Genomic DNA, 26,443 nt, shown 5'->3' with positions numbered 1-26,443 from the left:
ATGCATTCCCGAAAATGAATTCACAAGTGTCCTAAATTTTTGCCATACCCTTGCTTATGGGGGTCACTTTAGTGCCAAGAAGATTGCTAACAAAGTTTTTCAAAGCAGATTCTATTGGCCTTCCTTATTTTGGGATGCTTACAATTTCTGTAAATCTTGTGAGCATTGCCAAAAGCTCGGCTCCATGTCGAGAAGAGACGTGATGCTCCTCATTCCCATCTTAATCATAGAAATTTTCGATGTGTGGGGGAATTGACTTCATGTGACCATTTCCATCTTCTTATGGCTATGAGTATATTCTTGTAACAGTGGATTATGTGTCTAAATGGGTTGAGGCCGAGGTTACCAAAACCAATGATCATAAAGTTGTGGTCAAGCTCATTCAATCAAACATTTTCAGTCATTTTGGTACGCCCCGAGCACTCATCAGTGACGGCGGATCTTATTTTTGAAATCGCTATCTAAAATCCGTCCCTCTTAAATACTCCATCCTTCATAAGGTTGCCACACCTTACCACACTCAAACGAGCGGTCAAGTGGAAGTATTTAATCGTGAGATCAAGCATATTATGGAAAAAATGGCTCGACCGGACTGCAAAGATTGTTCATTGAGACTAAACGATGCGCTTTGGGCCTACTGGACAATGTATAAGATGCCCATTGGCATGTCGCCGTATCAACTTGTCTTTGGCAAAGCTTGTCATCTCCTAGTTGAATTAGAGCATCGTGCTTATTGGGCCATAAAAAGGTTCAACTTTGATGTTCAACAAACCGGCTCTAATCGCATATTGCAGCTCAATGAGCTTGAGGAAATTTGCAATGATGCATATGAAAGCGTCAAAATCTATAAGGCAAAGACTAAAGCATTTCATGACAAGCACATTATCAACAAGTTTTTTTCCCTTGGACAGAAGGTTTGGCGTTTCAATTATAGATTAAGACTCTTTCCCGGTAAACTCCGTTCACGGTGGGATGGTCCATATGTCAGCACCACCGTCTTTTCCCATGATGCAATTGAACTCCAAGATCCTACCGATGGATCTTTATTTAAAGTTAATGACCAACGGCTTAAGCCTTATGTTAATGGCATAGTCCCAATTCGCAAAGTAGAGAAAGTCCTATTGACAGACCCAATTTACGAGAACTAATGCGAAATCTTGGTTCGTCTAGCTATCGACGTTAAATTTAGCACTCATGGGAAGCAATTCTTCCAATTTCCAAGCTTCCCTCCTTCAAGTTGCCTTGGCCACGAATTCTCTAGAAATTAGCTGAGTTTAACCAAAATGTGGACTCTTTCGGAATTGCATCGAATTGCATTCCAAAAATCACACTTAGTCCTTTTAACGTCTCAGTACCATTTTCAGAATTTTTCGAGGTCATTACTGCAGTTTTCTCATCTAAATCCAAACATTACGGGCAATTCGGGCATCAACAATACCGCTTTGGTAATTTAGCACCGATTCTCATTCTAGGGGTCTTACACGGTTTCTAGGATCCGTCAAAGCATGTGTTTTAAATTTGATCCTGTCTCGGCTAACGTTAGGCAAAAATTCGTGCCAAAAAGGAAGTCTGCACAAGAATTTGCGGGCACCCGCCCAAGTCCCGCGGGCGCCCACGAAAATGGGCAGTTTCATCAAGGTCCCGCGGGTGCCCGCCATTTCGGGAAGTGGCCTCTTGCTTCCGCGGGCGCCCGCCGCCCGTCGTGCTCCCTTTAAAATGGGCTGGCAAGCCCATTTTCCACCTTTTAAACTCCCCTTCCCAACCTTATTTTAACCCCAACTCCCCTCCTTCAACTCTTAACCTTCCACTCTAGCCCCAATCTCTTCCTCTCCTATCTCCATCCTTCCATATATCCCACTTCCATCTTCTTCAATCCCCCACCTTCTCCATCATTCCATCATTACCCAACACAATGGGCTTTTGGGTTCCTCCATTGTTGGTAAGTTCTCTATTCCCTCTTTCTCTAAATTTATGATCAATGGAGGACAGGATAGCATGTGTGGAGGATTGGTGATTGTTTAGGAGTGCTAGTTTGTCTATTGTAGGTCAAAATTTTAGGGTTTTTACATCTCTAACTCGCTTTGTCTTTCTTCCTAATTTTTGTGCATGCTAGGTGTTCGATAAATTGCCCGAACCAACTTTTTTCACTCAAATGGCACCCAAAACCTCTTCCAAGCGAGCTCGTTCTTCCGAAGGACCTTCCGGGGAGGCCCCCATGCCAAATTGGGCGGATTGGCCCATCGAAACTGACGCAAAATTTGACATCCAAGATGGCTTCGAAAACAATCCGGAAACCGCGTGGGCGGTCCTCAAATTGATGGAGCGTGGCCTCGCCTCTCTTTTCAAGCCAAGCGCTAATGGTTACTATCTGTGTGTGGTCCGCCTGTTTTACGCGAACCTGTTCCATTCATGCGATAACCTGGACGTCATTAAGACCACTGTTGATGGAATCACTTTTAAGTTTAAACTTCGGGACCTTGCCATGGCTTTGCTCTGCCCATTGGCATCTTCGGAGGATGAAGTGGGTCTACCTCTGTACGTTGCGCCTCCAGATAATGTAAAAGTGGTGGACGTTGTGGAGGAAATTTGCCACAACCAGTATACCGATAATCGAACAACCAGCACCAATAATTCATTTCTCCCATGCCGGCTCTGGTTCATAGACTCGGTCCTGGCCAAAAATGTCCTTACTGTGCCAAAGTATTCTAAACGTAAAGGAGCTTTTCTGAATGCCCTTTATGCCGCTGAAAAGGAATAGTGGTTTTCTGTCCCGCAGCTTGTCTAGGACCAAATTCTCAAGGTCTACAATGACCTAATTGTGATGCAGTCGAGCAATACCATCACCTGGGCATTTCCTTTTCCATACTTGATCACCCGGTTGCTCAAGAACAATGGGTTCAAAGTGCCTCGTAATGAGGAGAAGCTGACTGATATGTTTCATTTTGACTTTGGGGTTTGGAAGTCCAGCAAAGTTCAACTTAAGACTTCCCGTCAAGCTCGCATAAGTGATGTGTTGGATTGGGGAGCTCCAGCTGCTCCTGTTGCTACTGTTGCCCCGCCTCCGCATGCTATGCCTGAGGCCGCTTATGATTCACTCAGCACTCGTCTTAAACTCCAGTTGCGAGTCAAGGGCATCCTTACGAACTTCCGTAAGGAGACTCTGGAGAGGCTTCGGGCGACTAAGGATGGACAGAAGACACTACAGGCCATGCCCCAGACTCTAATTGCCCGCGCCTCAGGTGGCGCCGGTGGCCCATCCTCCACTCTGATGGAGTGATTTTGTGTTTTCCATATCTATCTTGCTTTCTTGTAGTACTTGTTAGACTTTATTTTGGGCCGCGTTTGGCATTTACTTTCTAGTTCCTATTTTGAACTTTTAACTGCAATACTTTTACTGCTTTACAGGGATATTTAGTTTTTAGATAAATAAAATTGCGGTTATTTCTATTCATCTTTGTGTGGATTCATTTGATGCTTATGGTGTATAGATGTCTTTTCACAGATTTTTGAATTCAAGTTTGGGGGCATGCTCTTGGAATTCGCAATGTGGCTTATTTTTGCACCGCCACTGAATTTCCTCCTCCACTTGGTACTATTGTTCTATGTACCCTCTTTTCAATTCCATTTTCATTCTTTGTCTTCTCACATTAAGGACATTGTGACATTCAAGTTTGGGGGTGCATTGTTGCATTTTTTTTTTTAGCAATTACACTTTTGTTTGCATGCACTAATTGTTCATGTAAAGTAATAAAATCATTTTTTTTTTTTGAACAATGATAGAGTAATCTTGGAACTTGTTGGAAATTGAAGCATGTATTTAATAATTTGTGTATAGAGGCAAATGATAGTTTTTAAAAAAAAAAATTCTGAAATGATCATGTTGATTCATATTGGTTTGTATAAATGCTTCAATTAGATTTTCGTCGGATTTCATATTCTTCTATGCTTCACACTGCACAGATGCACATCGGAAACTCAATTGTGAGACATGCAACTTTATTGACCTTGATCTTGACTCAGTTGATTTTAATTGATGACCCTAATGAATGGATATCTTTGGCATTGAATCTAAAAAATATATATATAAATAAAAAATAAAAAATGAATAAGGATAATGACTAGTTTAAGTTCGTAACCTTGCTACCTCAAGTTACTAAGCCCTTAGAGTGTCCTTATACTTAGCACCCTAAAGCCGTCTGGTTTGAGAATTGTTGGCCTAACACTTGCTACATGGGTTAGTTAGAAAGCTTAAGGGACTTAAGTATTGCATGGTCATTCACGAAATAAAAATAAATAAATATGGTCCGTTGGAGTTTGTAGCCTTGCCAATTCAAGTTATTAAGCCCTAGGAGTGTCTTTACACTTAGCACCCTAGGGCCATCCGGTTTGGGAGTTGCTGGCCTAACGCTTGTTACATGGGTTGGTTAGGCAAAAAAAAAAAAAAAAAAAAAACAGCAAAAGTTGTATTTTGAATAAATTCATGCCTTAAAGACTTCATTCAAAAAGGGAAATTCAATGATTTGAAGCTTGTGTTTTGAAATTGAAAAAGAAGGTAAAAGACACGTATTGGGAATCCGGTTCACTTTCACTGAAGTTAGAGTTGATTTCTAGTAAAGAAATGACAATTGAAGTATTTATATAAACTATGATGTTGACCTTAAGGATTTCATCCAATGACAATCTAGGTGTTTTGATGATAAAAAACCATTAATGGTGTTTATGGACTAATGTTCACATTGAGTGTTGTAGATAATTCACATTCAAAGAAGAACCTCAATGAAGATCATAAAGACCATTACAAGTATTCCATTACTCAAGATCACATCTATGGAAAGTAAAGGAGTTAAAGGAACTTGAAGTTGCAAGGAACTAAATGCAAAGTCCATCCAAAGATAACTTGGACTACAATGAGCAAGAAAGCAACTCAAAGAAAGGAAGAAAGCGAGTCTACCTAAAAGCCTACACGATCATGGACAAAGCATGAAGAAAGGGGTAGATAGGATGGTGAGTGTTTAGGATTCAATGTCAAAGTATTTATGAATCTATTTGAAGCTCATCTTTATAGGATCATGCATATCATCATTATCATTCATATATTTATTAGCAATAGACTATGAACTTCATTACATATGACATATGGAGTCTTTATTAAAGAATGAGTTAATTCAAGTTTGTTTAAGCATTGAAAGAACTCATCACTTAAGCTAGAAATTCAAGGACCATGTACATTAATCATAATATTTATTTTGGTCTCTAGAAAGAAAAGGAAAATGCATTGAAATTCATTTTTCAACTTTAAAGCCTTTGTTGCCATAATTTGGTAAATATCTCTAGGACATAATGCACATAAAATTTATCATCTTCATATGTCCCTAGACTCTTCGAAATTGGACTTGAACTGAATTGAACCATTCATCAAAGTCCTAGGTGCTAGAAAGATGGATATTTCATAAGAAGCAATTTTCAGCCCAGAAAATTTCTAGACCAGCCTTTACTAAAACTGCTATAACTATTTTTGTAGTTGGAATTTTTAAGTAAGGTCAGTGGCATTGGAAAGCTGACTTCGAGCCCTTGAATTTAGACTCAAATTTCACCTAAAAATGATTTGAATTGAGTGAGATATAACCATCACAAGGTGGCTGATCCTGGTCTGCGAGATTTCTGACCAGGTTGCACTAAAACGGCTATAACCATTTCGGTGATTGGAATTTTTTAGTAAAGCTGAAGGCATTAGAAAGATGACTTTAAGGCAATGAATTTAGACTTAATTTCACCTCATTTGGAGTTAAATGGACCGAGTTATGTCCATTTAAAGTTATGCTCTTTTATGTCCAATAGCAAAATTTCAAGAGGAAGCTTGTTCATGTCGACGCCTACTAAGCTCATGTCAACCGGTATCTAGGCAGTAGCAAATTTCAATTTGAAGCTTATTTATGTCGACTAGTTTGCACATACATCAACTGGTTTATGAAGAAGATGTCAACTGGTTTGCAAATACATCAACTGGTTTATGTAGTAGATGTCAACCGGTTTGGAACATACATCAACCGGTTCAGGCCAAGATGTTAACCGGTTTATCCACATGTCAACCGGTTTGGTCACAGATCTGCAGATTCAAACTGTAACAGCTCTATTCTACTCGACCCTCGTGCATTCCACTCCCGACAGCTATATTGAGCTTGGAAACTCTATAAACAGAGTGGGGAATGTCTTAATAACCAAGAGACATCATTTGAAAGACTTCATATTGCATTAAAGAGAGCTTTTGTTCTCCAATCTTCTCTTCATTTCTCTCATTCACTCTTATTCTATCTTGAGAGATTCTAGCAAAGATTAAAAGGGCTTTTGCTCTTGCTTTAATCTTCATAGAGTTTTTGCTCTATTATTCACTTGAGAGATTATAAAAGCTTACATTCTTCACTTATATCATCTTCTCTCATTCATATCATTTATAGAGTTTGAGCTTCACTTATATTCATATATACTCTAGTTGAGAGCTAAAGTTTGTACATCAATCTTTGAGAGATATTTCTTGTGAGCTTGCACTTGTATATCTATCTTGAGAGAGATTCAATCTTGTATTTCAATTACAATCTTTTCTACAAACTTTTAAGGGTTGGTGTGACCCAAAAGAAGCCTAGGAGAAGGGTGTTCTCCTAGCAAAGAAAAGAAGCAAGGTCTTGCTTCATGTAAAGGTTTGCTCTCCACCCACAAGGAGAAGCTATATTGGATTGGAAAGTCTCAAGAGGGATCTTGAGCCGAGAAGTAGGAGTTTCCGAACCTCGCAAAAATCGCCGTGTTATAGTTTGCAATTTCTCTTCCCTTATCTCTCTTATAATTATGCTTTAATTGCTTATTCTATATCTTGATCTCATATCTTGATTATTGCATAATTACTTAAATTGTTGAATAGAAATTGTATTTCTATATATTGTGAAAATTATCCATTGTTTGGCATTGACTCTATTCACCCCCCCTCTAGAGTCAATTCTTGGGCAACAAATGATCTTAATGCATGAGAGTTGAAATGTTTTTAGCATTTTGTATATCAAGGCTTCATATATGCAAGGTAGTTTGCTTAATGATCCTGTCTCTGTCATTATGTCTGTTCTAAGTTACACTTGAGCTTTGTAGGTATTTTCGTATGCTATGGTTGCTGCATGTTGATAGCATTTCAAATGTTGTCATTTTTGTTAGGTTCTGCATTTTGGTTTTGCTATGGGACTAGCAAAATGTAAGTTTGGGGTGTGATAAGTGCCGAATACTGCATATTCAAGCGCCCTTATTTGCATTAGCTAAGTCCATTAGTTGATTATAATGTATATTTTAGCTTTATTTGTATGTTTTTTGTCTACTTTCATGTTGGTTCCCCAAAAATAGTTAAAAGTGCAGTTTTGAGGAATTCTTAAAGAATCAAAGCATACCGTTGCGGGGAACCGTCATTTTTGCCAGGCCAAGTGATTCATTGAGCTTGTGAGTTTTGCTGCATCCGCCCAGGATGAAGACCGTGTCAACAAACCAATCCAAAGCAATTCAAGAAAAAGGGGTGAAAGTAGTGAAGCCAGCAGACGCGGGCGCCCGCATGGAATCTGCGGGCACCCGCTAAAGTCTCCAGAGGCACCGTGCTCCTGCGGGCGCCCGCCGCAGATCCGCAGGAGCCCGCCAAATCATCCAGTAGCCATCCTTTTCCGCGGGCGCCCGCCTCTTTTGCAGACAAGCTAGTATGGTCTCATTTTATCTTCACCAAGTGTTATCCTTTAATTTAGGGGATTGCTCTGAATGGTCTGGGGGTTGGAGGACCACATATTTGGGGTAGATAGATGGCTTAAGGGATATTTTAGAGGGGGGTTACACTGTAAAAGGGATATCTCATATTTTGGCTAAGTTTAGAGAGAGAAATATTGGGTTCAAGTGGGTCTGTGTGCTAAGGAGCCCCTAGGTGCGAAAATGGAGGGTGAGGCCTCTTCTTCTCCTTCATTCCTTGCATTCATGGATAACTAACTTCCTATCTATGGAGATGATGAAGCCCTTCATTGTAAGCATGTTCTAGTTTTGATTATATTTTGGGAAAAATGATGTATTTTTGTGGTTGTCCCATAATCTAGAGCTTGCACTTGATGTAATGAACTGAAATTGATATAAATGATCATGTTGAATCTACTATCTTGCCTTAGAATGCATGTTCTCATGGTTGTATGACTTGCATTTTCATGGTGACAATGAAAATGAGATTGTGGAATAGTTTTAATGACATGTTGTTGAGAAATTTGATAGGTCATGGCTTAGGTTCTTCCTTTGATGGTTTTTTTCATGATTTTTGACTTTATGTGCTCTTATCATATGATTGAAAGCTTGATAATCTCTAACACAGTGAGCATGTATAAGACTACACTCTAGTTAGGTAGTTCAAGCATGTGCAACTCTGATAGGTTATTCTTGCCATTGATTTCATAAATTTCTTGAAGATAATGAAGCAACCATGTGTAACTACATATCATGGCCACTTATTTATGTTATTTTTTTCAAATGAATCATATTCTAGCATGTTTATATGGTAGGTGGTGGATTCACTTCCCTAGTCCTCTCTTTAATATCTTCATCTCTTCAATTCCTTGAAATTATTATTTTATGCAATATTAATTCCTAATTCTAGTGACAAATCAACCAAAACTCTATACCCCCTTTAATCAAACCAAGAGTGATTTTAGAAAACCTTGGTTGCCATAAACTAGTAATTCCAGTAGCTTGACTTACCCGACCAATAGTCCTATTTTATAATGATTGATGCTATTGCAAAGGGTTAATTATTATTGTGATAGTCGACGAGACCGATCACCTTCAACAAAAATGTATATACACAGAAGGAAATTGTAATAACAATAACAAGAACATCGAAAACAACAATGACAACCACTATAAAAAGGATAAAATGACCAAGATAATTTTCCTCTTTTATTGCATGCCAGTGTATATATATGTTAAAATATATGAATTTATGTGAGACATACAAAAATATGATCATGTGGGACTCGTATAAATATATCCATTCATATTATATCAGTAACTTTTTTTCTTGTTTCACATTATTTAGTTGGATTAATGTTTCATTTGAGTAGTTTAACTCTCCTTAACAATAACCAAAACCATTAATTCTCAACTACTCTTAGGGTATGTTTGGTTTTTGTTGTTTGTCTGGGTAGTTGGATACCCATGATTCACAGCTCTTCTTTCCGTCGCAAGTGCCCGATTAGTTTGAAACTTCCACCAATACTTCAATAATTTCTTTCCAACTCCAGTCCACTTAGAACCTTCAAGGCAGTATAGTTCACGGTACTTGCCAAGATCACCTTTCAATAGTAGTTTAAGTAACTTCTGAGAGGAATTGTCTCGTCACACATATCACAAGTCACTCCAACAAAGATATGGCCCTTTTTAGCCTTTGTCACATTCATTGAATGATGATGTATTAGAATATTGGGAATGTGACATCTCAGTGGTAACATTTTCCTTTCATTCTTGTTATAGACCACTTAGAAATTTGACACAGTTTACCTTGACCCACTTTCTATACAAGGTCTCATTGATTATGTCAAACCAATCCAACAGTCCAAACATGACCCCGTAGTACTCTAACGCCATCCTAGTGGAAGACTTGTGTTTCCACTTTTGGGATTATTTTGACATATAAACGATGAAAAATATTATTATTTAAAAAACAAAGCATGACGTTTATAAGTTCCTATAATTTGAAAATTTGTAACTAATTTGTGACTAATTTTTTCTTTTATAAAAATCTCAAAACACTTTTATATATGTTATGTTTGATGGTATCGAATGGGCGCCTAAAATTTAGAATTTGAGAAAATTCAATACAAATTTTGGACGAAACTCCCTTCAGTCCTAAATCCAAAACACCAATATGGTGCTTCCAAACACCATATTAATAACAAATTTCCCCCCTAGTGGTCATTTTAGGTATTTTAATATTTAAATTGAGAAAATATTCTTATTTGCTCAATTGAAAAAATGTATGGGCTTTTTACAACACCAAAAGAGATTTTGCACATTCTATATAGGATAGGGGGTTTATTAATTAAATACCAGATTTTTTATTTTTTATTTTGTATATAATAGGGGAGTTATTTTGCACTTTACCCTATATGTATATATGAGTCTTCTATGAAGTCATCTTATTAATATATACCAGAGTTATTATTATCTTTTTTTTGTATTTAATTATTCTAATTTAGTATTTTTGTTTTTCGGTTGAAAAAATTTTCTTTGTTAATTAAAGCAATATCTCATTTGCCCCCATGGGCTTAGTTGTTGCAAAATTAAATGAAAAATACAATAAATAGATCAAACACACATACACAGCAACGCACATATTTTACTTGGTTCACTTAAAATCAGGGCTACCTCCAAGGGTATACGATTGTAGAGATTTTTATTATGATGATAAAAAAAAAAAAAAGAGTAGCGGATGTAGAGAGTTCAGAACGAAGAAAACCCTCGCACTAGGGTAACATAACAAGTGATGAAATTATCAAAATACCCTACAAAAAATTTGGGTCGAGGGCAAGCCCCAGAACCCCACCTTCGGGTAGGGGGCTCTACCCCCGGCGAGCCCCCGCCAACTTATCGCGACGTTGGATTTGCGGAGTTGAGATTTGGTGTACAATATCTAATCAGGAACCACATCACTCATCAATAGTGGCGTTGCAGAGATCGGAGAGGTAAGTCCTTGAAATTTCACTTTCGAACCGTACTCTTGATTTGAATGGTGCATATACGTGTTTAAAAAAAATAAAAATTTTTAATAATGTTAGTAAGGCTTTCTCCAATTGATACATTGAGACCTATGTTTTTTTTATATGTAATTCTTTTAGACTAACCAAGGTTGTATTCTAATGGTACAATCTCCCTTTTGAAGTAAAATTTGAGGACACAAAGTTGGTTGAGTTTCTTGTCAAAGAAAAAAAAAAAAAAAAATCTTTAAAATTAAAAGACAAGTATAAATGAAATTCTAAAAATACGAAAGGAATTGAATAAATTGATCGCAATTATAACACTACGACAAACCATGACAAGTTAAAGCACATAATTTTTTTTATATGACAAGTTAAAGCACATAATTTTTTTTTTTTTATAAAAAATTACGAAGCCTGCATAAGCAAAACAAAAAACCACACACCATATAACACAAAGATTTAACATAATTTGGGTACAGAAAGAAATTTCACAATGCGAAGAAGAAAGGACAAATCTATAAAATCCTAATCTCCAAATTTACCCTCTAGTTTTTCTCTCTCTCTATTTTGATCGGATTGACAAAATTAAATATTGCACCCCTAATCTTTGAAGACAAACCTCATACACAAATCGCTATCTCCACTAATTCTCAATTTCAAATTATTAATTGAATGAACTTCTGAAAAAATTAAAAACAAAAATTCAATGAAACAATGCAAGTGTGAAAAAATTAAATTGCAAAAGTCTTCATGTCACAAATTCTAATTAGAATGTTTGAATACGGTGTGGCGTGTACATGCTAAAGTTTCTAAATTGAACGACCCCATGAAAGTTCCTTGTTTCTTCAAATTTTCATAGTGATAAATTACATGCATGAACAATAACATGAACAACGGTCAAGTAAGGGTGGTTTTAAATTTCCAATTAATGTTGTATGTCATAAGTGAGAACAGGCTTCCACGTTACAGAGCACGAGAAGCGACCACACAAAGACTTGGTTTATATATATATATATATATGTCAATATGTATATAAATTGTTAATTACTTGTCATTCGTATTATACAAACATGTCAAGTACTTCAATATTTGTATAATTGGTTGACTTGTTTTACAAAAATCATAGATAATGCGTATAGTTATGTGAATTTTGTACAAAAATCAGAGATCACAATGACAGTATGACATATGTTATTTCATGTTTAAAAAAAAAAAAAAATTAATCAGCAAAAAAAAAAAAGAAATATATCAACAGTGGGCAAAACACTATTAAATATTAAAAGTACTATTAAACTACAGGCAGAATTACTTTCACAGTTGACCCTGTTCATATTAGCCAATATATATAAATTTATTTTTTTCAACTAAATATTTGGTATGGTCAAACAAGATGTCCTCCTCTTGGCAAATAATGATAATACTATTTTAAACACAGAGACTTGGTACGTACATAGCCTGGTCTCGTTCTACATGTTGGAAGTTTATTTTTCCGTTTACGCTGTTTCAATGGTCAGACCGAACCTTAATTTAACTATGCACATGTTTGATCCCGAGCCCAATAAAATACTATGCCCTCCCTATCTCTCCAACCCATCATTCTTTAATTTGTTCTTGTTTCAGAGCTCTATAAATACTAAGCCTCTCTATATATCTCTCCAAGCAATCACCTAAAAATTTATACATCATTCATTAATTCGTTCTTGTTCCAGAGCTCTATAAGTACTAAGCCTCTCTATATATCTCTCCAAGCAATCCCCTAAAATTTATACATCTTGTTCTTATTTTTGTTCTTGTTTGATCTTCATTGTCTTTATCTCTATATATTTAAGTCATGGCACTAGAGACACCCATCTCTCCAAGGACGGATCTAATCCATGTCAACTCCATCAATCTGCCAACAACAAGCAGTTCACAAGTTTCTGATCACACCAACTCTCGACCACTGGAATTGTTTAGGATGTTGGAAAATGATGTGTCAAGTGGCCCTCCGGAGAAGAAACTAGCATGGTTGAGGTCTCAAGTCATCGGCAGTGATGTGGAGTTCGACACTCCTTTCGGAAAACGTAGGCTTACCTATGCCGACTACACTGCCTCTGGCCGAAGTCTTCACTACATTGAGAACTACATCATCAACAGTGTTCTTCCATCTTATGGTAAGTTGTTTATCATTTTTAATATTAAATGCGCGCTAATTATTTTTACTAAAATAAAACTTAGTAAATGTATATATGATTCACGATTACCAAAATAATATTTTTCCATTTGTGTTAATAGGGAATACTCATACAAGTGACAGTTATGTGGGGCATCAAACCACAAAAATGGTGCATGAAGCAAGTAAGTACGTCAAGTCCTGCTTGGGGGGCAAAGAAGAAGACGCACTCCTGTTTGTTGGCTCCGGCACAACCGCAGCCGTCAAACGGCTTCAAGAGGTTATGGGAATTGCTGTTGCATCAACTATGAAGGACAGGGTGTCTATGAACCTGAGAGATGAAGAAAGATGGGTTGTTTTTGTTGGGCCATATGAACACCACTCAAACCTCCTCTCTTGGCGCCAAAGCTTAGCAGAAGTTGTAGAGATTGGTCTAGATGAAAATGGCCTAATCGACTTTAAAGCTCTAAGGCACCAACTCAAGTCATATCAGCTGACCAATCGCCCTATGTTGGGTTCTTTCTCAGCTTGTAGTAATGTCACCGGAATTTATACTGACACGCGTTCCCTTGCTTCACTCCTTCATCGATATGGTGCTTTCGCATGCTTTGATTTTGCTGCAAGGTACATACACAGTTCGAGTTCGTATACTTTTCATTGACTTTGCATTAATATTTCTCAATTGTTAACATTCTGTGCTTTAATTTATATGTGCAGTGGTCCTTATGTGGAGATTGACATGAGATCTGGGGAGGTAGATGGATTTGATGCGATATTTCTTAGTCCACATAAGTTTGTCGGGGGACCAGGTACTCCTGGAATTCTTCTAATGAGCAAGATCCTCTATCAATTAGGTTCTTCACCACCATCAACATGTGGTGGAGGAACTGTCAGCTTTGTCAACGGATTCAATGAAAAGGTATTTAGTCATTAAGAGTTTGATAATTTTGTGAGTCTCTTTGTGCTATAATGCAACAAGTACACACACTTATAGGGTGTGTTTGAAAGCAAAAAGTTTCTCAATCAAGTCATACTTGAAATGTTTTTCATGTTATGATTTTATGGTTTCATGAATTACCAAGTTTGCTGAATATATCTCCGACATGGGTTGCAGGACACTCTGTATTACGAAGACGTGGAAGAGAGAGAGGATGCCGGAACACCACCAATTATTCAGAAATTTAGAACAGCAATGGCTTTCTGGGTAAAAGAATACATTGGCTATGAAGTGATCAAAATGCATGAGCACAAATTCATAGAAAGAGCACTTGACAGGCTTCTTTCCAATCCAAACATATGGGTATTAGGAAACACTAGTGTGAACCGACAAGCAATCCTCTCATTCCTTGTGTTCACCACATCCAATTCCTCCTTTGTTGACATGAAAAATGGAAGCTCTGTCGATGGAAATGAGACGAGAGACGAAGGAATGTCCATTTGGAGAGAATCCGGGAACATCAGAGACAAGCCCCTTCACGGCCCTTTCGTTGCAAAGCTCCTCAATGACTTATTTGGCATCCAGGCTCGTGGTGGATGCGCTTGTGCTGGACCCTACGGTCATCACCTTCTCCATGTTGATGAGCATCACTCACTTGCCTTCAAATCTGCCATTCAAAAGGTACCCAAGGCAATATTTATTTTTTTTAAATTGTGGACTCACTTACTACGTATTTGACACTCCCTAACCATAGAAATTGAAAAGAATTAATACATGGAGTGCCCAAAATATTCTTTCCAAGAAGAGTGTGATTTGATTAATTTTTCTTAGATCCTAATATATGATAAATTTTGACAGGGTTACAACGGAATGAAGCCCGGATGGACAAGAATCAATTTCGCTTACCACATGACAGTAGAAGAATTTGAGTTCATTCTTGCTGCATTGGAATTCATAGCCTTGTATGGCCAGAGATTCCTTGTGCTCTATGACTTCAATTGGAAAACTGGGAATTGGACTCTCAAGAAGAAGGCATTCAAAGAGATTGAGACAATCAAACAATGCAAAGAAGAATTCAACAACTTGTCGATCACTCGCGCTTTCGAAGCAGCCAGCTTTGAAGACATCGAGGCAATTGCTGACAATAATGCCATTGATATGGTCCAAAAGTATGTCTCTTATTTGGAGACTGCTAAAAAAATTGCTCATTCACTACCTAAGTTTCCTCCTTCTCGAAAGGTTCCAAAAGAGATTAATCTTAACCTAGTGCAATTTAGAGTTTAGTCTTCATCATCTCTATTTTTGTGTCTCTCTCAAACCTTTTGGTTTACAAAAATTGTTGACCTTTACTTTTGAATAGTATATTGTTATATGTAGGAATTCTTTCATTCTAAAGACTTGTTTTTTTTGTATCAAAATAATAAATGAATAAAAGAATTTGGAACATCTTGTTCCTTGTTTTTTTCCCTCTGATTTGTTGTGTGGTTTTTTGATTCCTTTCTTTTTTTGCCTTTTTTCATTGCATTATTTAATTCTCAAAAAGAAAAAGAAAAAGAAAATGCATAACAAGTATAAATATTGTAGTTAATATTTATCATAATGAATCTAATATAAATATTTACACGAGCTGACTAAATAACCTGGAACAATTATATATAAAATTGTTGAAGATTCAATCACATCACTGTGATTAAAAAATAAAAAGAACACACACAATGTTTAAATCCTTAAAGTTATTATATAAATTTGGCCCACTAAAATGGGTTTCTCACTAGCCACACTAGACAACAAAGGTGGTTCTTGCCCAAAAAATTGGTAATTAGACGCAACATTGAAGACAAGGCTGGATTGAATACTAGGTGACTGAGACGGTGTCCATTTGAGGTTTTTAAATTTTTCATTTTTTTTTTTAACGTTTTTTTCTTTCATGGCAACAAGTTAACACACTCATTCGTTTGAAAGGGAACTATACATACCACATTTTGTACAACTCTTTACTTCCACAATGTTCCATCATTTGGACTTCATAAAGTCCATCAATCCGTATCCTAAAGACTTTATGTTCGCCCTTGTAACGACCTAAACCGGAGGTCCGGGTCCTTACCCGAACCCAAGGACATACTAGGGGTAAATTAGTCTTTTTACAATATGAAAGGATAATCCATCCTTAAACTAGTCAAATGAGGTTTGAAACAACTATTCTAGTCGTTCCATGATGCTCGGTGAAGTTCTACGGCTACCGGATATGAATTCCCAAAAATGTCCTTATGGGTTCAAGACAAATTCTGAGACTGTTCCACTAAAACAACCATAACTCTCAACATGAGTGGAATTTAGATATGGGGTCAGTCTCATTGGAAAGCTAACTCAAAATCTTTAAAAATGGGCTCAATAATGACCCTATTTGGGTTCGGAACGAAGAAGTTATGATCGTCTGAAGTTAAGTAATCAAAGCTAATAAGCTGACAAACAAAATGTGCACACTGGGGGACTTGAACCGGTTCCAGATGAGCAGTATGTCCATATGTGAACCAATTGCATCCCTTGAACCGGTTCAATGGGGCTGAACTGGTTCAAGATGACCAAAATCTTGAAAATGCCCTAGAAACCTTAAAATTTGACTCTTGTGCCTATAGGCACCCTTTTGTTCCCTTGGTGACCTTATTCAAGTTCTAAACCGGTCCTGGATCATGCAATTAACAGTATAAAAACATAATTAAACCCCGTGCCTTCATTTAAACCGAATACAAGCCCAATAAACCATTTAAAGACCAAATTACACAAATCTCATTTCTATACAATTTCAAAGGATTTGAATACAAAATTGAGGCCTTCGTGGCCAAAATTACATAGCTTTAATAAAAAATGAATTAAAGTCCTAACTATATCAATATCTATGGATGCATAACATTCACCGGCTCATCTCCGAGTTCTTGAAAAATGTTAATAATGATAGGGTGAGCTCAACAGCTTAGTAGAGTAAGCCTAAAGTACATTCCTAAAAATCCCGTGAGCCACAACAAAAGAAAGGGAATCAAAGAAAAATGATCATGGGATTATAAGTCATACCAACCATACATAAATTTCACCAATTCACAAACCATACCATCAAACATGAAATGCAAAATATCCCCTTCTTTCTTTCCAACCCAGCCTCACTAAGCCCTCCTAACCATCACCTTGGCTTACCACATAAACCACCATCTCATTTTCTAACCTTCTTTCCCACATCAACCTTCATCCTCTCAACTCACCCCCATGCCATGAGTATGCATGTCATACAACCATTCATCAATATACAAGTCCTGGTTTACATCATAGTTATATTAAAACATTTAAACACAAAAATTGATCACTTAAATCATACTTTCACATTTTCTCAAAAAAATAAATAGCATGCTTGGCACAAATACAAGGAAACTATCATATTCTCAACTCAAGTAATTAGATTAAAACTATCTCATGCTTAACATCACAACCAAAATTTTACAACTAAGCATGTTTCACAATATCAAGATATTCATATAAGAAAATTTATAGAACTCACTAAAATCATAGGAATTTATACTTTAAACTTCCCCTACTTTAAGATGATTAGCCAAAGAAGCCCTAAACTTCCCAGAATTTCGAAATCCTTCCAAATGCAAGCAAGAGTGGTCTCAAATGAAAGCCTATAAGATGATGAACAACTTCTCCTCTTTGATCTTAACCAAATCTCACTCTAAACCCCAAAAAGATAGGTTGAAGTACATAATACATATAAGCATGCATATAGATTTAGAGAGAGAGAGAAGACTAGAGAGAGGAAGACAATGAGTTAGAGAGAGAGGGGGTGTCTTCCGAAAATGGGGGAAGGAGGGGGTGTTTGCCGAAAATGGGGGAAGGAGGTGGTGATGGCTTGATTTTTTTGTAACTTTATTTCTAAGGCCAAAAATGTGCCACATGTCAAAATTTGGTAGGTTACTAATATGTGCAAGTTACCATCATACCCTTGTCCTTCCTCTACAATGCCAACTTTTTCCCATAAATATCTTTCTAATATATAGATATGGATGTATACATGTATTTGAGAAAAGTCCATTATGCCCCTTTCTTAAAATGACAAAATCGGGAGAAGTTCCTAAGTCCGGAAATCGTCTCGACCTCCAGAAATTCTAAAACTAATATCGTCACTTCTAATTGACATAAAATGATTAAAAATACACTTCTAAAACCCTCGGCTATAGAAAATGACCAAAAAGCCCCTCAGGGCCCACATGGCATGTAAAACGAGGCAAGAATTAAAATAATCCAAATAAATCAAATAAGTTCCAAAAATTAGAAACTAGGGAAAATCAGTAACATTACAACCCTAGAGGTGGATTTTGTTGCTCCTAATCATTTTAAGTCAGGTTCCGCCACCTGATTGTGAGATTGCCCTTAAATCGGGACTCAATTAGGAATTTTGGACCCTTTGTTTCCGTCTCAATTGGCATCAAGAAATCCCAAAAGCTCCAAATATACCATAAAGTTGTAGTTTCATCAATTGCCAACACTTCAAAACTTTTCCACCAGTGGATCAAACAATTAAGTAAAAATGGGGTTAAGTTAGGGTTTTCGATACCCTAATTTTGATTCTGAGAAAAAAAAAAATATTTTTTATCAGATAGCTCAGGAGTGAGTCTAACTGAAGAGGTCTCAACGGAGACTGTAATTGTTGGTCTTTGCCTTGTGTATTGTTTGTTTGCTTTTTTAATGTCAAGTGCAAAGGGCTTTATGATGTGTGAATTTTGATTTATACATTGCTAATTATAATGTATCTGAAGTTACTTCATTACAATGCTCATTTCAATGGACTTGAATGCTTGATACTTAGGGCCTATTTGGGAAGTGTTCCCATGTGTTTTGTAATGCTCTAGGTCCGCTACAGTAGCCCATTTTAAGAACAAAACATGTAACGACCCGGGTTTTGATTCAACCCGGTACTACAATGATGAACCGAAGGTTGATCCATTAACGGATCCAAATGCGGAAGCAAGAAATAAGACAATGATCTCCCAAGGTATAACACACCTCTAAGACCCTTTGATAACCACAGGACCCGAAGGAACAAAGTGCGAAAGCAAAACAAGGACAAGGGTATGAAAACCTTATCGAAGGAAGGACCAAGGGAAAATGGTCATTTTACCCCAAGAGGAAGGAATTTGACTTCTAACAAGTCAAATGAGATCAAAAACATTCAAAAATAACCTTTGGTAACTTCAAATGAAGTTCGAAGGCCAAAGGTAGAGAAATCTCAAAAGAACCCTATCCCAGTTCGAACTAAAACTGACACCCTCTCACTAAAAAGAGGATATCTTAAGCTAGGAAAATAATCTGAAGCTAAAATTTGTACCATTGGAAAGCTTTCTTCGACGCAGTCAGTTTAGACTTAAGAACGGACCAATTTGGAGTTAAAACAAAGAAGTTACATCAGTTTGAAGTTGGAAGTCCAAAACTGAAAACTTTGGAAGACTTGAACTGATTCAACATTTCTTGATCCAGTTCAACTTTGGTAGTACACCCAAGCTGAACCAAAATAACACCTTGAACTGGTTCAACTATTCTTGAACCGGTTCAACTTGAACAGAATGCTAAAAATGCAGCAGAAATAGTGTTTTAACAGAAAAACAAGTTTGCGACACGGTTTTCGGGATCAAGATGACATTTTTCGAAAAAATGTCGTGAAGAAACTCCCCCTAAAATCACATTTTCTTAGTGACAGAGTTAAGAATGGAATATTTTTCTTAAAGAAAATTACCAAAATACCCTTAAGCAAGATTATGCAACAAAAATGTGAAATGAGTCCATAAGAGGCTCAAAACACAAACGAAATGGTTTTTCATGAAAATGATCATACACGCACATGTAAATAGATATTTTGAGCGTGCGGGAATGCTCTACAGCTCCTTGAAATGGCCGAGTCAAAATCCGACCCTCCAACGGCCAAAAATGAATTTGAAACGGAAATTTTGAAAACCAAAATTATAAAACGGAGTCAAATGACCATTTAGCCCTTGGCCACACTTCATACAAGATTAATGAGACCTAGTGAAAGAATGAAAACATAATTCCCACACCCGATGCAACCATGGCAAAACAATAACTTAACATTTCTCAATATATTCATAATATTTCATGGAGTCAAAAAGCACAAAGGATACAAAATACAAGTCATTGGCCTCCGGCCTCATCTCATACATGTCAAATACATTGAAAAGAGTGTACTCGTGTATACATTACATGTTTAAATTCAAATATACATATTTTGACATATAAGGCTACAAATGGCTTTTCAAGCCAACCTTTACAAGAAATGGAAATTTTCAAGTCCACTAATCATCCAAGCATGACGAGAATCGCAACCTTGATTCTTGTACCTGAAATATGCCCCAGTAACTTTGGGGTGAGCAACATAAAGCTACTCATAGTAAATGAGCATGCATCGACCTAACATTTTACAAATTTATCACCTTAAGGTGAAACATGTCAAATGGCTCATGCCACCTAACGTCTATGTTAAAGTGAGACCCAGGGAGCATCCTAAGCTACTCTAGAGCATAAATTAACAAGAATCATGATATACATACGTACATGAAATGAATCAAGATTGGGATAATCTACAGAACACGACAAGAAAGATGCTTGAGTATAGATCAACACGAATTGCATTTTCAATACAATTTAACAAGGTTTAGAATAGTCCATACAACACGACACAAAGATACTAGAATACATGGATCACATAAAGCAATGCAATTTATAGGATTGGAACATACCAATTAACACGATAGGGATAATACGCGAAATCAAGAACATGGCACAATATCTATGCAATTAACGAGATTAGTACATTCTGATTAACACGATAAGAGTTATACAAGGATTCAAGAACAAGGCATAATGTCTATGCAAATTAAACACGGATTCAAGAACAAGGCATAATGTCTATGCAAGTTAAACACGGATTCAAGAACAAGGCATAATGTCTATGCAAGTTAAACACGGATTCAAGAACAAGGCATAATGTCTATGCAATTAACAAGGATGGGACATTCCATGAACACGACAAGAAGAATACATGATATCAAGGATAATGCATAATATCTACACAATTTGACAAAGTTGGAACAATTCACATACCACGAAAAGAGTTATAGATGAAATCAAGAACATGGCATAATATCTATGCAATTAAATAAGGATGGGATATTCCATACAACACGGAAAAAGTCTTAAATCCTCAAGGAATACAACACTTGAAATTTAAGGAGTCAAATCATGAATGAAGCATAGAATCTATGCAATGAAACAAGATTGGAGCATTTTACATACATGACAAGTTTAAATTTTCAAGGAATAGCAACTTGAAATTTAAAGAGTGAAATCAACCAATGTGGAAACTCGGATATCGTCCGGATTAAAACCGTACTCTTGAGATCACTTTAGGGCTACTAAACCATGGGTACCTTTCCCCTAGTGCGCACTATAAGATAGGGAGCTCTCATATCTTCCGTACTAGAACCAAGTCCTAGCCATGTCAATTCTTGATTGATATCCCAAGTTCCAAAATCAACAAGTTGTGCAAGTCAAGATAGTATCAAGATACAAGAAATGTATTTAGCCACATTCCATGCACAACCAAGGTTTTGGAACACACAAGTCATGCCCTAAGTTCTCAACTATAATGGCATGTGAAATGTCAAGAAATCATAGTATGTATCCACATAGACTACGAACTAGGATATATAGCACATAGAATCCATTGATATAAATATACCACAAGTATGAGATTGATGATTCAACTACTTTGTAATAACCCGGATTTTCACAGATAATTTTTTTCCGTTGTCTTTTCCTTTTTGGGTTCGGTTTTTCATCACTTGATGTTGTCTCGAGTGCTCTGGAATGATTTCCGAGACTCTTTTCCTTGGATTGACAACTTCCTCTGGGGATTGTGTCATTTTCATATTTTATTTTTCAAAACACTATTCACATTTTGTCTTTTTCTCGTTTATCCTTTTTCCTTTCACAACCTTACTTTTTGTGCTCAGATTTGATTCCAGTTTTGCATGCATTCATGATATTTGATTTCCATGATAGTGGTGTTTTTACTTTTCTAGAAAAGCATGTTGATTACTTACTTCCTTCATAAAGGGGCATTAATGCATACTTTAGTGTAATTCTTAACTTGTGGGGTTTTAGTGTAATTAAATAAAGTAATTATTTTTCATCTTGGGGACCATTTTGTAATTAAATTTGGAAGATATTTTCAAAAAGGACCTTTTGTAATTTTTGAAAAGTATGACAAGTGTCACACTCTTATTGGTCCACTTGTTGACATTTGTGTGGAAACACTTTGATGCATTGGATGATGATATTTGGAGGGTGAGGATTCACCTACTTGTTGGCCTAGGATTGGTGCACTTGTTGACTTCGATGGTTGACAAGTGTAGGTGTGGGATTAAGCCTAGGAAGGAGCCATGGATTGGTGACAAGTGTAGGTTCACAATTTAGTCTTGCAAATATCTTTGGGCCACTTTGGGATTATGGTTTTAAATGAGGGTTTTTGTGCTATTGACCATAGATGTGTGTGTTGACCATAGTGTAGGATCACATAGTGAGTGGAGGATTTCTATTTCTTCCATTCACACATTTTCACATTTCATCTCTTTCTTCCTCACCACAAAACCCTAGCCTCCATGGATGAAGCTTGAAGCTTTAGGCATTGACCTAGATCTTTGAGGCCCTTCCACTTACTTTAGACTATAAAGCTCGGAATACTTTTTGTTTCCCTCATCCTCGTCTTCAAAACCCTTGAAGGATCTAACCTAACTCCTAGTTTTGCTTTGGTATCTAGGGATTCAATTCTCTAGTGAGGTATTGATCTATTATCTTGAAGTATTTTTATGTAATTACTGAGTATTTTACATGCATAAAAGAGAAGGACTTGTAATCTGCCCATAAACTATTTTAATTTGAAATAAATCTTGTTAAATTAAATATATAACATGAAAATATAATCAATTGGCTTGCATTTAGTTTTGGTTTCATGTAATTTGGATTTAAAATGAATTAGTTATGAATTTTTGAAGTTGCAAGCTAGTTGTTGGAAATTTAAATCTTTTCTTATCCGGTCCGGAAATGAATTTTTATATGGAGTTTCGGTACTTCAATTATCTTAAAATTTTTACTGAAACTTTCCCCATGGATTTTACACTACTAAGAATTTTTTCAAGATTTTAGAGCATTTCAAAATTTAATTAAAAATCCGAGACTATCTGCTGTCCACGTTTTTATTGTAGCTGGAAAACATATTTTTAGATGATTTATTTCAGTAACCTTTTGACATTGGATCATGGTTGAAATTTCTAGTTTTACACTCTCATATGTTTACTTCCAAAATAAATTAGTTTTGTCCAATTTGGATGTCAAATGAATTTTTCATGAATTTTCAAAATTGGAAGCTACAGGCTGAAAATGTGTTTTCTGGGCAGAATTTGTTTCAAAGTTGTGGGTCAAAACTGTTTCAATTGGGAAAATATTTTGTTAAACTAAATTGATATTATCAAATTACAATGTTTAAGCTTTCATTGGGCTTTGGATTCATTCAATTTGGATTATAATTGAATTTTTTTATGAATTTCCCAAGTTGAAGGTAACAAGCTGAAATATCTGTCTTGCGGACCAAAAATTTAGGGCGATTTCATTTCGGTTGTAATTGGGATTTTCAATCCAATTGAGGTAGGAAATGTTTTAGGATTTATATGTGTTGTATTGAGTATTTCTCATGATTATACAACTTATATGTACGCCTTGTATCAAATTTAGAAAGTTGGTAATTTTTATTTCTTTGTATAAGATTTAAAATTCATGATGATATATAACTTTAATTTGAATTGTGACATGCTAGAAAATCATGTTTTAATATGTTTGTTAACATATATTAAATTGGTATTAATTGAATAAAAATTGCATATTTTATTTAATATTTATCTTTTGTGAAAGATTGAATCCCATTGCCGTACCTTACATGAAATTGACTTGTGATATGCTTTTAAATTATGTCTTGACATGTTCTTTAACATACTTTAATTTGAGAGCATTTGGACAAGTATGAAAATCTAGAGATTTTAATAAAAATGATTAATTAAAATCTAATTAAGGGTTCCATTGGCCTAATTAAGTGTTTAACTTGATATTTGTGATAACTATGACTTATGTTCTACCATATGTTAATTAGGAACAATTTGATGTTGTTTTAGAAGTTAGGGATTTGATTATTATGATTTAATTAAATTCCACTTTATTGTTCGTATGGCCTAATCGAGTTTTGATGTGGTGTATGTAATGACCATGCTATATTGTTTATCATGTATTAATTGGAGGCCATTTGATTGAGATTTGAAACCTAGGGAATTTAATTAGTTTATAGATTAAATTCCGTTTCTATGGTATTGTTGATTAACTCATGTATTTGACATTGATAGTATGTTTAAAGCATGACTTTTGACTTATAATGAATTTATGAGTTTATGTTTTCAATATTGGATTATATTGTTATAGCGTGTAACAAATCGCACTTTGAAGATTTCAACATTATCAGCCTATAGTAGTTGTGGATTTAGAGTATGTGTTGTGTGGATACAATCTACTTGTGCATGGAAGGTGACTCTGTGCATTATATAAATTACGTATAAGTTGTGAACTTATTTGATTATTTTGGAGTCTTGGGACATTGTTACTGTGATATGGCTAAAGTTCGGCTTTAGTGCGGGAGGTATGAGTTCTCTCCAATTGAGATAATGCGCATTAGGGTGGTCTTCCCAGCGGGTTAATACCCGGAATAACCAATTTGTTCTTGGTCTAGTCTGAGACGTGATGTCCAAGTCTTCCACTATTTGTTTTAGCATTCAATTCTAAGTTATCAATTATGTTTATATTGTGACTGTGGTTTTGGCTATTGGCGATTTGATGTTGCTAAGTACATCCATACTAAATTGCTATATTTAGTTGATTTAGCATTTAGATTTCAAGTTAATAACTTTGAGAATCTATATCTAGTTGCTTTGTTTAAGCATGTTTCTATTTGGTTGCTTTGTGTAAGCATGTTTCTAACTAGTTGCTTTGTGTAAGCATGTTATGTCTTGTTGCTATATGTAGCATGCTCTTGTGTTGTTGAAATTGCATAAAGGATTTGTTTTATGCTAGAAATGATCTTTGGTAGCTAGGATGCTCCCTGAGTCTCACCTTTAACATAGACGTTAGGTGGAATGAACCACAATGATTAAATCATGTACACTTGTAAAACCTAGGTCGATGCATGCTCATTTCCTACGAGTAGCTTTATGTTACTCACTCCCACGATATTAGTGCATATTTCAGGTATATGATACAAGATTGGAGATTGCAATTGCTTGGGTGATTTACTGAGTTGAGCTTCTTTAGAAACATTCTTGTTCACATGCAAGTGTTAGCATGTGCATGATTTGTCTATGAAATGTAATTTTTCTAACTTGGAGGTTTGACATGTCAAATGTTGTAAATGAGTTATAATAAGGCCATGGGTCATTGTAGCATGTTTAAAAAACCATTTTACACTTACGTGTATGTTCACATCATCACACAATAGCATATAATGCAATTTTATCATGCCATGGGGAGTCATTTTGATGCCTTAGGGATGACGTATATTTCTAGTGGCCACTTAGTTTCCTTCATTTCCGCATTTCGGATCCGTTATCGGGTCATTCTTTTGGTTCATCACAGGACACACTGGGTTGAAAAATCTAGGGTCGTCATAGGTGGTATCAGAGCTCCTAGGTTCAAAAACCTTAGGCCGACAGGTTTTGGGTGCATATCATGCTTTTGTTGCCATGCTCTATGTGTTTATATGCTTTATGATAACATGTTTTGGTTGATAACTTGTTTATGTGCTTACGTGCTACGTGTTGTATGCCGTTTGTTTAGCATTGTTTTATTCTAATGTAAAGAGCATGACGTGTGACGTATGCTAGATTAGAATTATATATGCATAATTATGTTACATATTTGGCATGATATGGGATTGGTCATTGAGGCACGAGTTGAGGTTGATGGTGATTATAGTCACAGTTTCGTGATAGTATAGGTTGTTGTCGACCTAGTATTGGTTTTGAGGTAGGTGGATGATCACCTTTTGTTTAGGCTATTGTGAGATGAGTCATTTGGCATTGCCGTAGGGGTGGATTTGTTGGTTTGGGCCATTATGAGGTTATGGACCTCTTAGGATCCTTGATTGTTCAGGATGATTCCTTTGAAACTTGCGTTTTTCGTGGGCGGGTACGTTGTGGGCGGGTGCATGGCACTGTCATACTATCATACTGGCATGCTACATGTGCAGTTCGGATGGAATCAGTGTCGATTTTGTTTTGATAGGCGTTGTCCTTTTGATCGATGATGATGGTGTTTGTTTTGGGGATTAGTCGTGGTGATTGATTTGGTTGTTGTTGGCATGGTTATAGTTGCCATTTTCTTTGGAGTTCTTCTTGCGCGATGACGCTTTTGAGATCAAGTCGATTGATAGATGCTTCGTGTAGAGAGAGC

General features: G+C 36.2%; 1 protein-coding gene across 1 annotated transcript; it reads left to right on the top strand.

Moving 5' to 3' along the window:
- The first annotated feature begins 12,333 nt into the window (after positions 1 to 12,333).
- Positions 12,334 to 15,231, top strand: LOC132310127 (uncharacterized). The gene is made up of 5 exons (XM_059808353.1): positions 12,334 to 12,904; positions 13,026 to 13,527; positions 13,621 to 13,822; positions 14,018 to 14,521; positions 14,699 to 15,231. Exons 1-5 carry the CDS (start codon positions 12,583 to 12,585, stop codon positions 15,122 to 15,124), a joined length of 1,956 nt encoding a protein of 651 aa, XP_059664336.1. The 5' UTR covers positions 12,334 to 12,582; the 3' UTR covers positions 15,125 to 15,231.
- The last annotated feature ends 11,212 nt before the right edge of the window (positions 15,232 to 26,443 follow it).

The sequence above is a fragment of the Cornus florida genome, unplaced genomic scaffold, assembly GCF_030987335.1.
Source record: "Cornus florida cultivar Cherokee Brave unplaced genomic scaffold, ASM3098733v1 CherokeeBrave_3.0.0_Hap2_Chr05, whole genome shotgun sequence".
In the NCBI taxonomy this organism is placed as follows: Eukaryota; Viridiplantae; Streptophyta; class Magnoliopsida; order Cornales; family Cornaceae; genus Cornus; species Cornus florida.
The sequence above is the reverse complement of the archived record's forward strand: the minus strand, read 5'-3'. Positions and strand labels throughout refer to the sequence as shown.

Excerpts from the sequence above, each read along its gene's own strand:
- LOC132310127 (XM_059808353.1), top strand. The coding sequence starts at position 12,583 with ATGGCACTAGAGACACCCATCTCTCCAAGGACGGATCTAATCCATGTC. Across the intron at positions 13,528-13,620 it reads TGCTTTGATTTTGCTGCAAG|TGGTCCTTATGTGGAGATTG; the intron begins GTACATACACAG and ends TTATATGTGCAG. Across the intron at positions 14,522-14,698 it reads TCAAATCTGCCATTCAAAAG|GGTTACAACGGAATGAAGCC; the intron begins GTACCCAAGGCA and ends AAATTTTGACAG.